The sequence below is a fragment of the Delphinus delphis genome, chromosome 2 (assembly GCF_949987515.2).
Source record: "Delphinus delphis chromosome 2, mDelDel1.2, whole genome shotgun sequence".
Classification (NCBI taxonomy): domain Eukaryota; kingdom Metazoa; phylum Chordata; class Mammalia; order Artiodactyla; family Delphinidae; genus Delphinus; species Delphinus delphis.
The window spans coordinates 129,757,763-129,775,549 of NC_082684.1; the positions used below are offsets into that span (position 1 = coordinate 129,757,763).

The 17,787-nt window shown below is 52.3% G+C and overlaps 2 protein-coding genes across 12 annotated transcripts in view; one reads left to right on the forward strand and one right to left on the reverse strand.

Moving 5' to 3' along the window:
* The window catches only part of PML (PML nuclear body scaffold), a 45,039-nt gene extending 40,997 nt beyond the window's left edge, over positions 1-4,042 (reverse strand). For 5 of the 7 annotated variants that reach the window (XM_060005628.1, XM_060005632.1, XM_060005627.1 and 2 more), the window contains exons 1-2: positions 3,821-4,026; positions 1,626-2,092 (exon numbers count right to left, since the gene is read on the reverse strand). In XM_060005628.1, coding sequence (XP_059861611.1) covers positions 1,626-2,092; positions 3,821-3,949 — 596 coding nt within the window. In that variant the 5' untranslated portion in view covers positions 3,950-4,026. Of the gene's footprint in view, positions 1-1,625; positions 2,093-3,820 lie in introns of all 7 variants that reach the window. The other 2 variants (XM_060005630.1, XM_060005631.1) reach the window with 1 other exon arrangement.
* A 2,467-nt stretch (positions 4,043-6,509) lies between these two features.
* STOML1 (stomatin like 1) lies at positions 6,510-15,639 on the forward strand. Of its 5 annotated transcripts, none has more exons than XM_060005634.1 (7): positions 6,510-6,736; positions 8,341-8,447; positions 9,509-9,658; positions 9,939-10,142; positions 13,163-13,358; positions 13,826-14,038; positions 14,567-15,638. In XM_060005634.1, the coding sequence occupies exons 1-7, from the start codon at positions 6,604-6,606 to the stop codon at positions 14,758-14,760; spliced, it is 1,197 nt and encodes a 398-aa protein (XP_059861617.1). In that variant the 5' UTR covers positions 6,510-6,603; the 3' UTR covers positions 14,761-15,638. The 5 variants fall into 5 exon arrangements, with proteins under 5 accessions (XP_059861617.1, XP_059861618.1, XP_059861619.1 ...); XM_060005635.1 differs by having other exon boundaries at positions 13,829-14,038; XM_060005639.2 differs by lacking the exon at positions 6,510-6,736 and adding an exon at positions 8,599-8,645 and having other exon boundaries at positions 8,406-8,447; positions 14,567-15,639.
* Positions 15,640-17,787: the final 2,148 nt, after the last annotated feature.

Here is a 17,787-nt window from a genome sequence, read left to right on the forward strand (position 1 = left end):
TATATTGTACAACATGGGGAATATAGCCAATATTTTATAATAACTATAAATGAAGTATAACCTTTAAAAATTGTGAATCACTATATTATACACCTGTAACAAAATACTGTACATTAACTATACTTCGATTTTAAAAAATGGGAAAAAACAAAAAGAGTGAATTATTCAATAAAAGTTGTTGAGAGAACTGGCTTTCCATTTGGAGAGAAATGCAAAGCAAGGGTTCTTACCTTATACCACACACAAAAATAAATTCCATGGGAATGAAAATTTTAACTATAAAAACAAATTATTAAAATAGAGTATAAGTAAATATTTTCAACACTGGCATAGGAAAAATCTTTCCTAGGATGATCAAAGCCAGATACCACAAAGGAAGAGATTGAGGGATTGGACTACATAGAACTAAAAACTTAAAACACAACACCTCATATTGAATGAATGACAAAGGTCAACACAGGAAAAATATCTGCACTATAACAAGCTCTTACAATTAAAGACTAATTCCTAAGAGTAAAGAAACAAACAAGCAAAGGCCCCCAGGATGCAATTTACAAATGAAGAAGCTCAATGAATAAAAAACATATGAAAAGCCACTGGACCTCAGCCTTAACAATAAACAAAGAAATCCAAATTCAAACAATAGTATCAGCTGTGGAGGAATCTGGTAGTACAGGTGGTAAATCTCCAAGCAGGAAGTAAGTTTAGCAGGAATGGAGCTCTGTCTGAGTGTGCCCCCAACGGGCAAAGAATACTTTCACTTTGCAAGCAGATCCCCAAGAATCTTATACAAGCTAGAGGATGAAAAGTTCACATAGGTATGCTACCTTTTGCTTAAAGGGGGAAAAATAAGACCTATAAGACTATATACTCCTACCTGTGTGTATATTCACAAACTCTGGAAACATTCAAAACTGGTAACCATGGTTAAACGCGGATGGGGGAGGGAGAAGTGGTGGGTATTAGGCAGATGGGGGACAGAGTGGAATGGAGACTTTGTCCTCTCTATAAATTTTGTTTGTAATTTTTTGCACCATATAAATGTATTATCTATCCAAAAAATCCTGAATTAAAATCCTGTGCTGTTTAGTAAAAATCATTAATATTGGACATGACTTTTTTTTTTCTCATACAGACACTCCCAGGAAGTGCATTGTTTCGGTTTTGACTTTTCAGACAGAAACTAACTACCCACATCTCATCCTAGAATCCAGCTATACTGAGACTCCATGGCAATGCTTCTGGAAAATTCCACTATAAGACTTTCTAAAGGGCAGTTTGGCAACATGTATCGAAATGTAAAACTTTCATAACCCTTCACCTAGAAATGGCATTTCTAAAAATTTATCCTGAAGAAATGACTGGATATGGGTGAAAAGATGTTTCTGCAGCATTATTTCTTATAAGGGGAAATTGGAAACTACTGCTATCCATCCATTCGCACGGGACAGCATAAATTGCGGTCATCGCTATCGATGCTGCTGGTCTGTGGACCTTATTTTGAGTTGCAAGACGTTAGAAGCTCCTTTACCCACGTTCCCGGCTGTGAGACTTTGGATCTCTGCTCCCCGCAGCCTCTACCTCGCTCTTAGAAGCTTCACCCCACCCTGGGCAGGCCTGGTTACCTGGTCAGCGTAGGGTCGCGGTGGTTAGGGTTGGAACAGAAGATGTTGTTGGATTTGCGCATGTCATCCAGAAACTCGCGCGCCGACTGGCTGCGGAGTTCCGCCAGTGGCTGGTCCTCGTGCTTGAGGAACCACCGGTGCGCCTCGATGCACTTGGCACAGAGGAGCTGCTTGCACTCGAAGCACCAGTAGTCGGCCAGCTCTTTGCAGCGAATGCAAAGGGCCTGCGCGTCCATGATTTGCCGGTACGCATGCAGGCGCCACTGCAAGCCTTCGAAGAAGACGTTGTCCAAGGCCTGCACATCAGGGCCTGGGGGCCAGGGCGCCTGGCAGATGGGGCACTGCCTGCCAGGCTCCTCCAGGCATCCTGAACACAGCGTGTGCAGACAAGGCAGCAGCTTGGGGCACTTGGCTTCTGCCCGGCAGCCCTGGCAGTGCAAGAACTGGAACTCTTCCTCCGTGGCTTGCTGGGGGATCAGAGAGGGAGGTGAGATCTGAAGTCCCAGGAGTCCCCACCCAATGGACACCCGCCCCTATGGCTGGAGGCTGAGTGGGACTTCCAATGCCATACCAGGCTGTCATTGGATGATGCAAAACCCAGGCTTATCAGTACCCCAATCCTCCACTTACTCAGGCCTTCCCACTCTCACTCCACAGTTTACTGAGCATCTACTTCTCCTAAGACACAGTACTAGGCCCTGAGATAAAAGGATGTATAGGACAAATCCCTGCCTTCAAGGAACTTAAGTTTAAAAATGAGATTCATTAAGTGTATATCACATAACCGCACATAAAGTGCTTAATACACTTTGATATTTCCTCAGAAAGTTAAACATAGAACTACCATATGATCCAACAATTCCACACCTAGATATATACCCAAAAGAACTGAAAACAAGTACCCAGATCCTTCTACACTCATTATTCTGTACACAGCATTATTCACAATAGCCAAAAGGTGGAAACGACCCAAGTGTCCATCAACAGATGAATGGATAAACAAAATGTGGTATATACACACAATGGAATATTATTCAGCCTTAAAAAGGAAATTCTGACACATGCTACAACATGAATGAACCTTGAAGACATTATGCTAAGTAAGATCATGCAGAGACAAAGGGGCAAATATTGTAGGAATCCACTTATAGGAAATATCTAGACTAGGCAAATTCACAGAGGAAGTAGATTAGAGGTTACCAGCCACTGGGGGAAGAGGGGAATGAGGAGCTATTGCTTAAAGGGTACAGACTTTGTTTGGATAAAAAAATTCTGTAAATAGACAGTGGTGAGGGCTATACAACATTGTGAACGTATTTAATGCCACGGAACTGTGTACACTTAGAAATGGAGAAAACATACATAATATATATATTTGATAACATTTTACCACAAGAAAAGTGCTTAATACAGTACCTGGCCCATGAGAAATATTCACAAATCTTAACTAGTATTGTTAATATTATTCTGAGGTGTAAATGCAAATAATGAAAGTTACTGCAATATGGTGTTATTTGTACTTTCATGAAGGACAGTAAAAAGGGCCTGGAAGAACATAGAGCAACTGATCTAAGTAGTTCCTTTGGGGGTCGGGGGTGGCTAGGGAGTTTGTGCAGGAGAAGACTAATAAACCCCTTGGGGATGGGGGTTAGGGGAGCAGGGTGCTCCAAGAAAAGGATCCAAGAAGCTTCCTAAAGGAGAGACCACAGGAACTCTGAGGCCTTAGCCAAGGCAAGACACCTCTCTCCCACTTTCTGATCTGGGAACTAGGGTTCTTGTTTTTCCACACCTGGGACATGTTGGGGGTTCCCAGGCCGGTGCAATATGGCTACTACTCTCCCTAACAGGTGGTCCTTCGTCTGAGGCAGGGGACATCTGAGGCAGGGGATAAGAGGCAGGTCCCAGCGTGGGGGCGGAAGAGTCCGGTCCGGGGTGCCACTGACCCTCAGCATCTTACCCCCCTGCTCGTGGAGAATCGCAGCCCAGAGAGGCCCCCCCACTTACTTATCCTCATCCCATTTTCTACTTTCCGTGACCGCTACCCCAAACCGAGAAGGTCAGGACCTCATGCCTGGTCTTCCTTCTTTGTGTCACTCTTTAAGGTGCTTGGCCAAGTTCCCCTGTCCCTCCCCACATCTCCCCCAACCAAAATCAACAAAGCCTGAACCCCATCTCCCCAAACGCAGTACTAGTACCTCTGTGGGGCTGTGGCTGTGCTCGTGGCCTTCGGAGAGGGACTCCGGGGGAGGCATGGTGGGGGCGTGGGGCAGTGCGGGGTCCTGCTGGGGCCCCGGAGATCCGGCGGGTTTAGGCTCCTGCTGCATGGAATCCAGCGCAGTTTCGATTCTCGGTTTTGATGCTGAAGGGCGGGAGAAGCTGAACCAGAGGCTTGCGGCTGACGTCTGAGCTCCCGAAGCGTCCGAAAGGCGAGGGGCCCCCAAGCGTCCGCCTCCCGAGAGGAAGTGAGACACTAGCTGTGGGCGGTTCTAGGGGCGGAGAAGTAGACTGTGAGTTCTGAAGACTTGCCTCGAGCAGGGAGGAGGGAGAGGGAGGAGAGGGGTAGACGCACAGCTGGACAGTGTCAGAGCTGACCGGGAAGGAGGCAGCCCCCGCCCTCGGTTTTGAAACATTCATTCATCTCACACTGGCATAGCTTTGTGCCAGCCCTCAGCTGGGAGCCGGAGACGCAGAGGTGAGCCACACGTGGCTCCTACTTTGGAAGAACCCCAGATCTAATGGAGGAGCAGGCCGCCAAAAGGAGATTTTCACACAGTATTGAGACTGGCTGGAAAGGAGATCCCTCAGCTGGGACATGAAGGAATGGTGGGAATTCGCCAGGGATTCAGAAATTGGAGGGACACTTTAAGCAGAGAGAACAGCACATGCAAAGGCATGGAGGTTTGAAACAGGAGAGGTTGTTTAGAAACTAGTTTTGAGAAAAAACAACTAGTTTTCAGTTTCAGTTTTGGTTATTTTCAGATTTAAGAGGGGACCCATGAGTAATGTTGACCCAGGAGTGCGCTGGGGCAAGGTGATAGCTAAGCAGATGGACAAGTACTGTGGGCGATAGTCGGTGAAGGGTTTGGAAACGAGGAACAACATGATCTGTAGTGTATATTGGGACAGTCATTCTGACAACCTAGGGGCAGGTGGCCTGGTCTAGGATAGTGGCAGTGGGATATGGGGAGAGACCAGTGTCAGAGACACTAGGAGGACACTGAGTGGAGATGAGGGGAACAAGACGATGCCTTGTGTGACAGTTGGAAGGGCTGGTGAATCTGAGGCAGTAGGGAGTGGGGAGGGAATGGGAAGAGCTGGTGGGCAGGTATGAGAAGAGTGAGGAGAGACGCAGAGGTTAAGAATCCTCCTGCCAATGCAGGGGACAGGGGTTCGAGCCCTGGTCTGGGAAGATCCCACATGCCACGGAGCAGCTAAGCCCATGTGCCACAACTACTAAAGCCCGCGCCTAGAGCCTGTGCTCTGGAACAAGAGAAGCCACCGCAATGAGAAGCTGGCGCACTGCAACGAAGAGTAGCCCCCACTCACCGCAACTAGAGAAAGCCCGTGCACAGCAACAAAGACCCAACGCAGCCAAAAATAAATAAATAAACATATTTATTAAAAAAAAAAAATGAGAGAGCAAGTTAGCTCTTGGCCAAAGGAGAAGCCCAGCTCCAAGCTGGTGAGGGGAGAAAGCACAACTCCAGGTGGCATCACTGGGCCAATACCCCTGTCTTCAAACTTCAAAGCATCCCAGTCATTGTGCTGACTCCCGTGTACCCATTTTTGTGCTCAGTTCCAGTCCGGGACAGACTAGAGGGATGGTGATGGGGCCTATCTCTTGTAAAGTTTATAGTCTGGGGTGGGGGTGGGGGGATGCGGGGAGAACTAACTTCCCAGGGACAGTGCAAAGCCTCAGGAGCCTACCCTACCCTGCAGCTTGATCAGTGCCTCCAGAGGTTTAGAATCAGGCCATCAAACCAGTAAAAGCCAAAGATGGTAAGCAGCCATCTGCAGAAGGGACCTGGAAGTGGACTGAGGCGCCTGAGGGCTGGCATGTGTGAGACAAGGAAAGCTTTATTAATTTCTTTGCCCGCTTTGGAAGACAGCCTGCCCAACACCTTGTTGGAAATGAATGCTTCTCAGAGTAAATTCACCATTTGCATTTGGGTTTTCTCAAGCCATGGAGAGACAAGTTACCTCTGGGTACCTGGATCAAGGGGCATGCTGCTTCTGCAACTGCAAGACTGAGGATCTCACCTCTGTGATGCTCTGGAGGGCTGCCCTGGGTTAGCACTGTGCAATCCCCTCCTTCCTTACTCTGCCATGCTCCCTGAGGTCTGCACATGAAATTTCTTTCTTTTTGTGCCCAAGTTCAGGCCCTCCTGCCCCACCTTGACCCACAATGATCTGGCTACTCCTTCATTCAACAGATAAGCACTGAGATCCACTCTTTGCCAGGCCCTGCTTGCTGGGCTGAGGGGACACAAAGAGGAATAATTTGTTTATCATGCCTTGGAGAAAACCTAATTCCATATAAGGGCAACCTTCCCAAAATCCGTCCCTAGTTTTTGAGTTCGTGCTGAGAAGGCTGGTAGCATTTCCTTGCTTCTGGAGAAGATTCAGCTCCTGAATCTTACAAAGTTGAGCCCCTTACAAAGCTCAACTTCTCTTCCTGCTCCTTTTCTAAGGCCTAGTGGGAGCAAGGTGTAGGAGGACGGACTCCTGCGGGCTTCCAGGAACACAGACTACCCTCCCTCCCTGCCCCGCGGCCGCACTTCGGTCCTCCCAGCGCAGGGGGCGCTGTGCGACGGTGAGAGCCGAGCCCGTCCTGCCTCCTCCTTCTGCGCCAGGGCCACCGCCCATGGCCGCGCAGGCGAAACCGGGAACGGCGACCAGCAGGGGTGGGGCGGTGTAGCGGCCGGCTGGTCAGGCTGCGTACAGTGCTGGGGCGCGGGGCGTACCCCCGTTAGGAGTCATGCTCGGCAGGTCTGGGTACCGAGCGCTGCCCTTGGGGGACTTTGACCGTTTCCAGCAGTCGAGCTTCGGCTTCCTGGGCTCGCAGAAGGGTTGCTTGTCCCCGGAGCCGGGCGGCGTGGGGCCTGGGGCCGGTGAGTGGCCGCCCAGCACAGCGGACCTGGGAGAGATTGGCTGGCAATCCTGGGCCCGAACCCTCTGCCTCTCGGGAGTCAGCCGGTCTTGCGCGCTCACATCCTTACAGGAGGGACCGAGAGGGGGTCTCCACAATGTGGAGAAGGGTTTGCATCAGGCGCTGGGATGCTACTGCTAATCCAACCCTCCTAGGGCCACGGGGCTGCAGCACCACAGGTCTCTCATCTTCCAAGAAGCGTCGCCCCACCTCGTTTCTCCTCGGCTTTTATCAGCCCAGAGATTTCAGGTTTCCATTTTGCCTAGAAAGAAACTAAGGTCTAGGCATAGGAGGTCACCAGCATGCCAAGGGCACTTGGCTGCAGAGAAATGGCAGAATCTTCCCCTCAGGGGGCACCTCTAGACTCCCTAAGCTTGCGCATGTCCCTGTTCCCTGGTGGAGATGTGCAGGCCCTCAGGTGCCTGTCATGTCTTCCGGGCCCTGTCTTGCTCCAAATCCTTGAGTAATTCCCTTGGCCCATAGGCCAGATCCCACATGCCACAGCCTAACAACCAAAGCCCCAGAGGATGTGGCCCCTATGTGATCCTCCTCTAATGACAGATGCCCCTATCCAAGGGTTCCTTTCCTGCAGGGGCCACATGGGTCAGAACGAGGCAGGAAAGGAGATTTAGCATTCTGGGGCCCAGAGAGCCCGGAAGTACAGGGTTCCTGGAAGTGTGGAGCCGAGGCTTCTGTCTGCTCTCTGTTCAGGGTTGGGAGAGGAAAGAGAGCAGAAAATAACCTCTCCCAGATTCTGGGGTTTTCTCAGCTTTCACTCCCATTCTGGGCTTCTGGTTCACGGGGGAAGGGACCTGTGGTTCAAATGAATCTCATTTTCCTAGCTCTCCGTCCCCCACCTCTCACCTGAAGCTGCTTCAAGCGAGGCATGGCCCAGAGGGCATTAAAGGGGGGTGAAGAATTGTGAACTAGGAAAGAACATCTTTGCCCTCATCTCTGGCATCTGTTGAAGAGCAATTGATGCTTTATCCCTTTAAGCTAAGGTCCAGTGATGCCACCCTCACCAGATAGCCTTAGGCTGTCTCCAAAAGGACTCCTTGAAAGCACACTTCTGGGGCTGATAGTAGAGGAGGTGTTATGCCAGCAGCATTCAGTTCAACCCAGCATGTGCTTACAGATGCCCAGGTACTCCTGGCTTTGCCAGCTATGGGAGGCAATATAAATCAGACAAAAGGATTGACTCCTGCTCAGCCCAGTGAGGAGAGCATCATGTGATTGGCTTCTCAATTCCAATGACTACTGTCTCGCAGAGAATAGGCCTTGTGAGGGTGGGACTTGGGACAGATTTGTTTTGGTGTATGGGAGGAAGGAACAGTCCTTAACTAGCACCTGCCCAAAGATATGGGAGTAGTATTAGGTTCTTAGGGCACGGCACTAAAGTGGAGTGAAGAACTGTGAGCTTGGAAAGAACATCTTAGCCCTGAAAAGGAAGGAGCCACTGAAAGGGGAGGTGGGCAAAAGGTACACTTGACTGAGTTCACCCAGCCAGCAGCTGTCCTGCCAGACCCAGTCGGCATTCCTTGACTACCTCTGCTCTCTTGTCCCCAGATGCACCTCAGAGCTGGCCTTCCTGCCTCTGCCATGGCCTCATCAGTTTCCTGGGGTTCTTGCTGCTGCTGATCACCTTCCCCATTTCTGGTTGGTTTGCCCTGAAGGTAAGGCTGGCTGGATCAGCCCCCAGAATGGTTGGGCCATGTGGAGAGCTTTGGCATTGGTGGGTGAATTCCCCATCCTCTGCCCCCTTCCCCCAAATATCACAGCTCTGTGAAATGGGCTGGAAAATAATTGTTCATTCTCACCTTTCAGATGAGGAAACTGAAGCTCAGACTTGTCCAAAGTCATACTGGGAGCCAGTAAGTGGCAGAAACAAGTCTTCCCAAACTCCCAAGTTTGGGGGTCTGAACACTGGCTTTAAGGTGCACACAAATATCTTCCTCCCTTTGGGTTAGGCTAAATTAGAAATGAAAAACACTCAACCTGGCCCAGCAGGTGATGAGTAATAGGAATTTCAGGCCTCGTTTTCAACAAGGGATGGTGCAGATGGGAAAGGATGAACTAGAGTTGAGGATTGCACCTAAAAGCTGCAGTGAAGGTGGAAGCCTACCCTCGTGTGGCCCCAGGCAACAGCCAGTGTCTCTAGAAAGCTTGGGGTTTGGTGTGATCTCGAAGGGAGTCCTTAGAAGGTCCTAAATCCTAGTCCCCAAACTGCCACTGAAACAAGTATTATGTGACCTTGGGCAAGTCACTGCCTCTCTAAGACTTCATTTCTCAATTTGGACATATTTCCTTGTTTGAGGATTCCAGGAACCTGAAGTTGGCAAAGCCCTTTGCTCGGGGCTGCTATTAGAGCAGCCCAGCTTTTCCCTTAACTAAGACAGGGCAGACAGTTTCCTGGTTTGAGTCATGTCTAGCTTCAGATCACACAGGTGAAAGGTTTCACTGAGGATCAAGTCAATACAGTATGGCAGTTGAGGGCGTGGCTTTTGGAGTCATTCAGAACTGCGTTCAGATCTCGTGTGTTTCACTTGGGGGCTTTGTGATTTTTGAGCACGTCAGTTAACCTCTCAGAGCTTTGTTTTTTTCATCGGAAGACAGAGCTCAGGATACCTGACACTGAACAAGGCCAGAGGGAGAGAGGAGAGGGAGGGACCTGGGGAGACATCATTGCCAGCAGCAGCTCAGTGCTTTCAACCCTTTTCCTTGCTGCTGTGGACAGATCGTGCCCACCTATGAGCGCATGGTCGTGTTTCGACTGGGCCGGATCCGCACCCCTCAAGGACCCGGTATGGTTCTGCTCCTGCCCTTCATTGACTCCTTTCAGAGGGTGGATCTGAGGACACGAGCCTTCAGTGTCCCTCCTTGCAAGGTGAGGGGCTTCTTGGCTCCTGTGGACAGAGGGAGTGGGGGCTTATGCTGGGTGTATTGGCCTGTGAGTAGCCATTAGGGGTGAGGAATGAGGAAGATACCAGAAAAAGGGGGAGGGGGCTGGGAGGACAGCCTTGATCCATATACCTAAGCCCACGCACTTGGGGATACCGTTTTGCTCCTGAGGAGCTAGTGACCAGGCGAGTGGGTCAGGTTGGGTGGTCTCAGTGGGCCTGGCCTCCCTGCGCCCCCAGCCCCTCTTTCATGGCCTCCCCCAACAGTTGGCCTCTAAGGATGGGGCTGTGCTGTCTGTGGGGGCTGACGTCCAGTTCCGCATCTGGGACCCGGTACTGTCGGTGATGACAGTGAAGGACCTGAACACAGCCACACGCATGACGGCCCAGAACGCCATGACCAAGGCTCTGCTCAAGAGGCCTCTGCGGGAGATCCAGATGGAGAAGCCCAAGATCAGCGACCAGCTCCTGGTAGGCAGCTCCACACAGGGCAGGGTTCGGGGCTGGCATCTCAGCCCAGCTCTGCCTGCCAGGGCACTTTAGCAGAGCACCAGATCGCTCTGGGCCTCAGTTTGCCTTATGTCCCAAGAGTGTAACAACTTTTGAAGAGTCAGTGGTCTGGGTGGGACTGTGAGTCGAGGAACAGAAGATGGCACCGTAGCAATCTTAGGCAAATCTATCCCTGAGAGGTGAAGGGGCTGGGACAGGGAGTGGCCTGACAGAAATTCTTGGGTCCTGCCCCAACTGCCTGAGGTTTCACTCTTCACTGCTCTGCAGGCATTGCCATGACAACACTGGGCCTCAGGGGCACTCAGCCCCTCATGGGGCAGGCAGGTGGGTGAAAGGAGCAGGGGCCTTCCTGGCCTAGTCACCTTCAGGGGAATTCCATGCTCCCCGAGTCAGCATGTGCATTTTTGTGGGTTTGTGTTCTTTGTTCTGAAGAGAACAAAGGGACATGAGGGCATTTGGGCCTTTTTCCTGCCTCTTCTTTGAGTGTGAGCAGTTACCCTGGAATTCACCTCAGATCCCTCCTGTGACAAGATGGGGTTGAAATACATGTGTGAAGGCGTGTCCCCTGCTCCTCACGTTCACCTTGTGCTTTCTCCCATGTCCTGGCAGGGGACCGTGGGTGAAGTTTCCCCTCGTTCCCCTAAGATCTGCTTTCCCCAGGGTTAGAGGACAGGAAGGGGAGTGGGGTAATGCCAGTCCTGGAGGTCGCAGTCCCTTCAGGAAATAAATCAACTGGGTGAAATTCCCAAGAGGAGCTCTCACATGCATAGCATTTTGCCTGGCTCGGTGTATCTCTGCTTTACATTTTGCTGCAAAGGCTGGTATTATTGTTTTATTTTGGAGGAAGGAAACTAAGGCTCAGAAATTATTTGACTTGCCCCTTAGACCTGTGGTCAGGGCAGAGCTGGACCAGAGCCAGGTCACCTCCCCCCAGCCCCCAATCCAGTGCTCAGTCCTATACAACTCAGATCACAATTTGATAATTTTTTTTCATGAAACCACATTCCGTTTTGATCTACCTTTAGGAAGAGAAAATTGCTGTCGGCCTTGTTGCACATGGCTTTGGTGCAGCAAAGCCAAGAGAGGCCATCTGAGGGAGTGAGTCCCATACCAGGACATTAGAGTCATGTAGGGCCATTGCCCAGATTGAGTTGGCTCCTGGTAAAGTGGGGTCATTGCCTGGCTAAAATGAAATCTCCGGAAATCCAGCACACCTCCCTAAGGCCCGTTTCAGGCATACGTTTCTCATTATCACCGCGCCCCTGCTTCTGCGTACTTTTCCTCTAGAGGGATTGCACGCTCCCCACCTCTCACTTGCTGGGCCCTCCTTAGCTGCTCCAGGCCAGCCACTTCACCCCTCACTGCCCCAGCCCAGCCTCCCCCATTGCCACCCCACCCGTCCCTCTGCCACAGGCCTTGCCTCTTAATCCTCAGGAGAAAACACTCTAGGGTGAGAACTCTTTCAGCTTCCTCCAGCATCACCCCTTCAAACTCACCTACATCTGTGCTGTTTCCCTGTCTCACTGGAAGCATCTGCTTCCTCTGCACCGGGCAGTGCTCTGGGCTCAGGACTCGGCTCCCTCCCTCAATTCAGCCTCTTCTTGCCTTTTTGTGAGGACACATATTTTCCCTTTGTCCCAGACCCCCTCTAGCTCTTAACCCCTCTCTCCCCTTTCCTTCCTCCCCTCCTGTCCTTCATCTAGGCTCCCCCCACGCTCCTAAGACTGACGTCACTGCCGACCTCATGGTGACCTCCCTCTTGCTAGCACAGGGGCACTTCTCAGTCCTTCCCTTACTTCACCTGGAGGCAGCCTTTGACTCCATGGACCCATCCTTCCATTATTCTTGGATCCTCTGCTTCCATTATTCCACACTCCTGGTTACTCCCTGTTCTTCTGCCCTTCTGTTTCCAGGTTTCCCTCAGTGGTCTCTTCTCACCTGTGACCTCCCAGGAGAGCTTACCCACCTGGGGCTTTCTGCTAACTCTAGACACTAATTATTCTCAACACTCCGATCCAGTCCCACTCTGCCCTGCTTCCTGGCCCCACTTATCCAATTGCGGTTGGCCGTCCCGTAGACACCTCAAGCTTAACGTGTTTAAAAAGTCACCATTCCTTCCCTACCCACCCCCAAATCTGTGTCTTCCTCTGTGTATGCTCTCTGGATAAACGCCCGCGTTCCTGATCCGTGCAGGCAGCCATACTAGAAACGTGGCTCCTCACCGCCCTCCTTGTCTTCGCACATCCGGGCAGCCGATAAGTCCAGCGGTTCTATTTCTCTAGTGTCCTTCTGTAGCTTAATAGAGTTTACAGAGTTGTGCCCCTCCCCTGGTGTGTCTCGGCTCACAGCCGCCTCTCTGCCTGACACCGCATCTGCATCACTTTTGCCTGCGGTTTGAAACAATGTCCTAGCTGGTCTCCATGCCTCTACTCTTAGCCCCTCCAATCCAGTGTCCACACGGCAGCCAAGAGAATCTTTGCAACAAGCAAGACTGCTCTGTCCCTTGCCTGCTAAACTCATCTCCGGGACTCCTCGTGCCTCAGAATAGATCCAAGTGAGCGGGAGCAGCCTCCTCTGAGCCCTCGGCTGTCTCTGGTGTCCCAGGCCACAACTGAGGGTCCAGCTAAATGGAACTGTGGTTCCTCACGGTTCCCCGAGCATTCGAGGTGCTCCTTTCTGCATTTTTGCACCTGCTCTTCCCATTGCCTGGAAGGGCCCTCCTTTGATGCCCCTTCACCTGGATGATTCCTCCTCCTCCTGGCATCACCCCCTCCTCCCTGCCCCACACCCTCTCCTGATTGCTCACTACCAGCTGCCCACAGCTGGGTTGTAATTGCCCTCTGCCTCCGTCCCAGGCTGGGAACTTCTCAAGGGCAGGCCTGGTGCCTCATGTGCCACCATGGCCGTACCAGCCTGCCTAAAGAACGTGCTCTGGAAAGGTTTGTTGAATGAGTGCCATTTCTCCCCACACCATCCTGCAGCTGGAGATCAACGACGTGACCAGGGCCTGGGGGCTGGAGGTGGACCGCGTGGAGCTGGCAGTGGAGGCCGTGCTCCAGCTGCCCCAGGAGAGTCCAGCTGGGCCCAGCCTGGACAGCACCCTGCAGCAGCTGGCCCTCCACTTCCTGGGAGGAGGCATGTCTTCAGTGGCAGGAGGTGCCCCACTCCCCGAGCCAGGTAAGGAGCCTCGGGGAAAGAGTGAGGGTGGTCCCCGGGGCGCTCAGCTTGGTGTCCAGCACAGACTGAACTTTGCTACTTGTTCCCTTAACCAAGCAGCTTGTGCAGTGCACACCCCGCCCAGCTGTTCAGGCCACCCCGATTCTAGAGCTGACCAGAGCTAAGGCAGTGAGAAGAGTCCAGGTGTCTGAGTGTGTGGAGGCCTTTGGGAGCCTCCATGGGAGGAAGCAACAGCATCCAGCAAAGAGTTTTGGATTCAAGGCCGGAGTAGCTTAGAAATGGCATTTGGGGTTATGGCTCAAATCTCAAGGGCAGCTTCTTAGGAAACTGAGGAGGAAACTGAACGTGGGCCTGAAGAGGGTGTAAGACGGAACTGCCGCGAAGGTACGGAGGCCACACGTTGACCTTGGCAGCACGTTGACCTCCTTCTCTCTGCCTCCCTCCCCAATCCCCTCGGCCGCCCCCAGCAGATACCTTGGATATGGTGAACGAGGTTGAGCCGTCTGCCCCTCATGGTGGTGCCGGGTCCAGCCCCAAGCAGCCTGTGGCCGAGGGGCTGCTGACGGCTCTGAAGCCCTTCCTGTCTGAGGCCCTGGTCAGCCAGGTCGGGGCCTGCTACCAGTTCAATGTCGCCCTGCCCAGTGGCACCCAGAGCATCTACTTCTTGGACCTCACTACAGGTGCAGCTGCCCTCCCTGCTGTCTTCCTTCCACCTGGGTTGCTCGTAGCCCCGACCACCCACGGTCCTTTTTCAGACTGGGCCCTGCTCCTGCCCCCAGTTTAGGGCAAACCCATAGCAGTCAGGGGCTCCGATGCCATTTGCAGACAGTGACTACCCAGGCCTTGGTCTCCCTGCCCTGTCCTCGTCAGCAGGACAACTCAGATGGCCGAGCTTCCTGTGCCAGGCGCCCCACACACGTTGTGGTCCTGTTCACGGCAGGCTCAGCGCGGAGCATGTTTTGTGCGTTATCCCACCTACTTCTCATCATCAGCGTGTGATTTAGGGATTATCCTCGTCATCCCCATTTCACCAGTTTGGAAACTGAGGCTCTGAGCGGTCACACAGCCAATGGGACTTGAACCCAGGGTATTAGAATTTGAACGCTTAACCACTCTTTCCACCCCTCCCAGTGGGACATGCTAACCTCTTCTACCCCCTGCAGCATAGTCGTCCCCCTACTAATGCTCAGTTTTCTTTCTCCCCACAGGGCAAGGGAGGGTGGGGCATGGGGTGCCTGATGCCATCCCTGATGTGGTGGTGGAGATGGCCGAGGAGGACCTGCAGGCCCTGTTGTGCAGGGAGCTGCGGCCCCTGGGGGCCTACATGAGCGGGCGGCTGAAGGTGAAGGGCGACCTGGCCGTGGCCATGAAGCTGGAGGCTGTCCTCAGGGCCTTGAAGTAGCAGGTTTGGCTGACTGTCCATAGCCCAGCCCCGAGCCTGGCACCAAGCCAGGGGGGCATCTTGGAGGAGGAGTCATTGACACTGCACCTTGGATTGTTGAGGCCCTGAGAAGTTTCAGGCCCAGCAAGAGCCAAGGAGTGGAGGCTGGGAGACCCTGGAGACTGGGAAAGGCAGGTGGCCCTGCCCTTCTCATCCACAGTGGTTCTCTGGACAAGCCTTTGCTGATCCTGGTCCCCTGCCGCGTACCCGGTCTGAGCTGGGTGCACAGCGCGATGACAGGAGAGCCAGGCCTGCTGTGCTCTGCTGCCTGCCTGACTGGAGAGCCAGGGCTGACAGAAACAGCCTGACAGCAGCTGCCTTGGTCCCAGTGTGAGGGAGCAATGCGTGCAGCTCGGGCTCCAAGCTCCAGAAGCGGGCTCAGAGAGGCTGGAGGAGGGAGAGGGGCGGCGGCCCCGAGAAGAGGCCCCTGCGGTGGGAGGGGTCTGGGGATCGGCTGGGTCTGCCCTGCTGATTGCAGTCCAGGCCCAGGCTGGGGGGATGGGGACAGGAAAGAGTGGGGCTGGCTGCTCCCCGGCTCTGCTCTTGAAGACGTCTGTCTTGACTCGTCTCCCAGCTCGGTCTTGCATGCCTGACAGACTGGAGCCCGGGGCAGCATGAAGGAGAGCCCTGCTGTTGCTTTGCTTTCCGGAGGTTTGAAAACCTCAAATAAATGTGATGTTTACAATGTATTTGGAGAGAAATAGGGGTAATGGAGGTGGGTCGGAGGGTCTCTGAGGTGATGCCCCTGCTGCCGGACCGGGGCCCAGGCCCTGAAGGGTGACACAAGCCCTGACAGTGCTCTTCAATCACCCACAGTTCCACTTCCTGCCAAGGGCCTCAAAGCAGGCAGCAGCAGGGCACTCTGTTTCCCTTTATAGTCAGGGTAGAGGTTTGGCAGGAAAGAGGGGGTGTGGGTGTGACAGAGCTGGTCTGGCAAACAACCTAATGAAGGCAGGGCTGGGGGCGCGTATCACATTCAAGAGAGGGGTAGGAGCTGCTATCAGCTGCCCCTCCTGTTATACCCCTGGTCACTGTTTCCCTACTGTTCTGGCCCAAACCTCAGGGACCCCAGAGAAGGGGGGCCTTAGACATCTCAGGTTCTGAGAAATGATGAATCTCACATCCTGGAGAGACTTGTTAAAAAAAACAAAAAAACCACAGAAATTTGCGGCTCCTCTTTGAGGCGCAGCCTCCGGCTGCGATCTGGCACCAGGCCTTCCCCCTCAGGGCCCTCTCCAGCTGCCTTGGCACCAGGCTCCATCCAGTTTGCCCTTTTGTTCCTGCCAGTGCCCGCCTTGGCCTCTTGTAGAGGTAGACCAGCGTAGAGCAAACCACCATTGGGTTCAGGTTTCAGCCCCAGGGCCCCTTCCTGGAGGGCCAGAGCCCCAGGTTGCTGCCCCTGCTCTGTCCCTCTCTCCACTCCTGGAGGCCGCCCAGCCAGGGCTGCCTGTTCAAAAGCCTTCCCTCCAATCCCCACCGGCCACACTCCCGCTGCCCGTGAGCCCTGGTGGGGCATGATCTTCTCTGCTTGGCCTGGGCTCCCCTTCTACTTTGGCGTTGTCGTTGTGCCTATTCCCCACTGTGTCTGTCACTGTTCTTGTGTAAGTGCCTGCCCTCCCTGCTGGACCATGAGCTACATGCCCGAGCCATCCATCACTGTTCCCTGCATTGTTACTGCACACAGTGCCCCAGGGGGAAGAGGGGAAACCCCACGCATCTTCCTCATGAAAGCTTAAGGGAAACCAAAACTCAGATCTTCTTTGTGGCTGTTGGAGGATCAGCATCGCAGGGGAAACAAACTTTTCTAGATGTCTGTGTGGGTGGAGAGCAAAGCCTGCTGCCAGCCGTTAATACCCTCCTGTACAGGGGAACTCATTCCTTGGGGAGGCCAGCACTCCAGGAAAGGGAGCCCACAGGTTCAAGGCCTCTGAGTTTCGGAGGACCCAGCAGACTTTGTAGTCCCCAGTGGGTGGACGAGGGGCACCTAATGGGGCCAGGGTGTGGGGAGGGAGGGAGCGAGAAGGGTGTCCATCAAAGAAGGCTTCCTGAGGAGATGTTGCCTGAGACTCACAGCTACATGGAGATGAGAGAAGAAAGGAAATGGGGGAAAGACATTCAGTAGAGGGGGAAAGTCCCTGTGAGAGCACAGGAAGAGGTAGTGGGCACCTCCGATTTGGGAAACTGGAACCTAAAGTCTGAAGGGGGATGTATGCAGGGATTTTGGGGGGACTGACGCTGTGCCAGGTATGCCCCTGTACTGCACGAGGCACTTCCTATATTTGTTTTCCTCAAGATAACCTGATGAATAGTGATAAAGAGTTATATTATTATGCCATATTGATATATAATGTATTATTCTGATGTTATTTTAAAATAAGTATTTAATTTTGAATAGAGAGTTTTAAAAAGGCATGCTATGAAAATTGTCCCTCACACTCCTGATTCCATCCACATATTTTCAAACAGGTATCCCATGGTATTAGTTTCTCGGTTATTCTTCCAGAAGTTGAGGTTTAAAAAAAATACATTTACAAGAAAATCCAAATATATTATTCTCTGGACGGGGGTTGCTTGTTTTTTGTTTTTCTTACAGAAATGGCAGCATAGCAAATACAATGTTGATCTGTTCCCTTAACCTTACAGTTGAGGAGCTTTCCGTATTAGCACACCTAGATTTTCCCTATTCAGTTTGTAGTTACATAGGATTCCATTGAACGGGCGTATCATAGTTTATTTAACCTGGTTTGCATTGATGGACATTCAGATTTTTTGTGTGTGTTTTGCTATTTCAAACAATCTTGCAGTAATAATCTTTCACATACGCTATTTCACCTGTGGTTGAAGTTCATCTGTGGGATAAAGTCCTAGAAAGGAAATTGCTAGGTCAAAGCATTTCTAATTTAATATTGCCCAAATGCCTTCTCTGGGGGTTATTCTAATTTACGCTCCCATTATCAGTGAGTGAGAGTCTGTTTTTCCTCATAGCCA

Coding starts and splice junctions, on each gene's coding strand:
- STOML1 (XM_060005634.1), top strand. CDS start 6,604: ATGCTCGGCAGGTCTGGGTACCGAGCGCTGCCCTTGGGGGACTTTGAC. Junction 6,737..8,340: donor CGGCGTGGGGCCTGGGGCCG/GTGAGTGGCCGC, acceptor TCTTGTCCCCAG/ATGCACCTCAGAGCTGGCCT. Junction 10,143..13,162: donor AGATCAGCGACCAGCTCCTG/GTAGGCAGCTCC, acceptor ACCATCCTGCAG/CTGGAGATCAACGACGTGAC.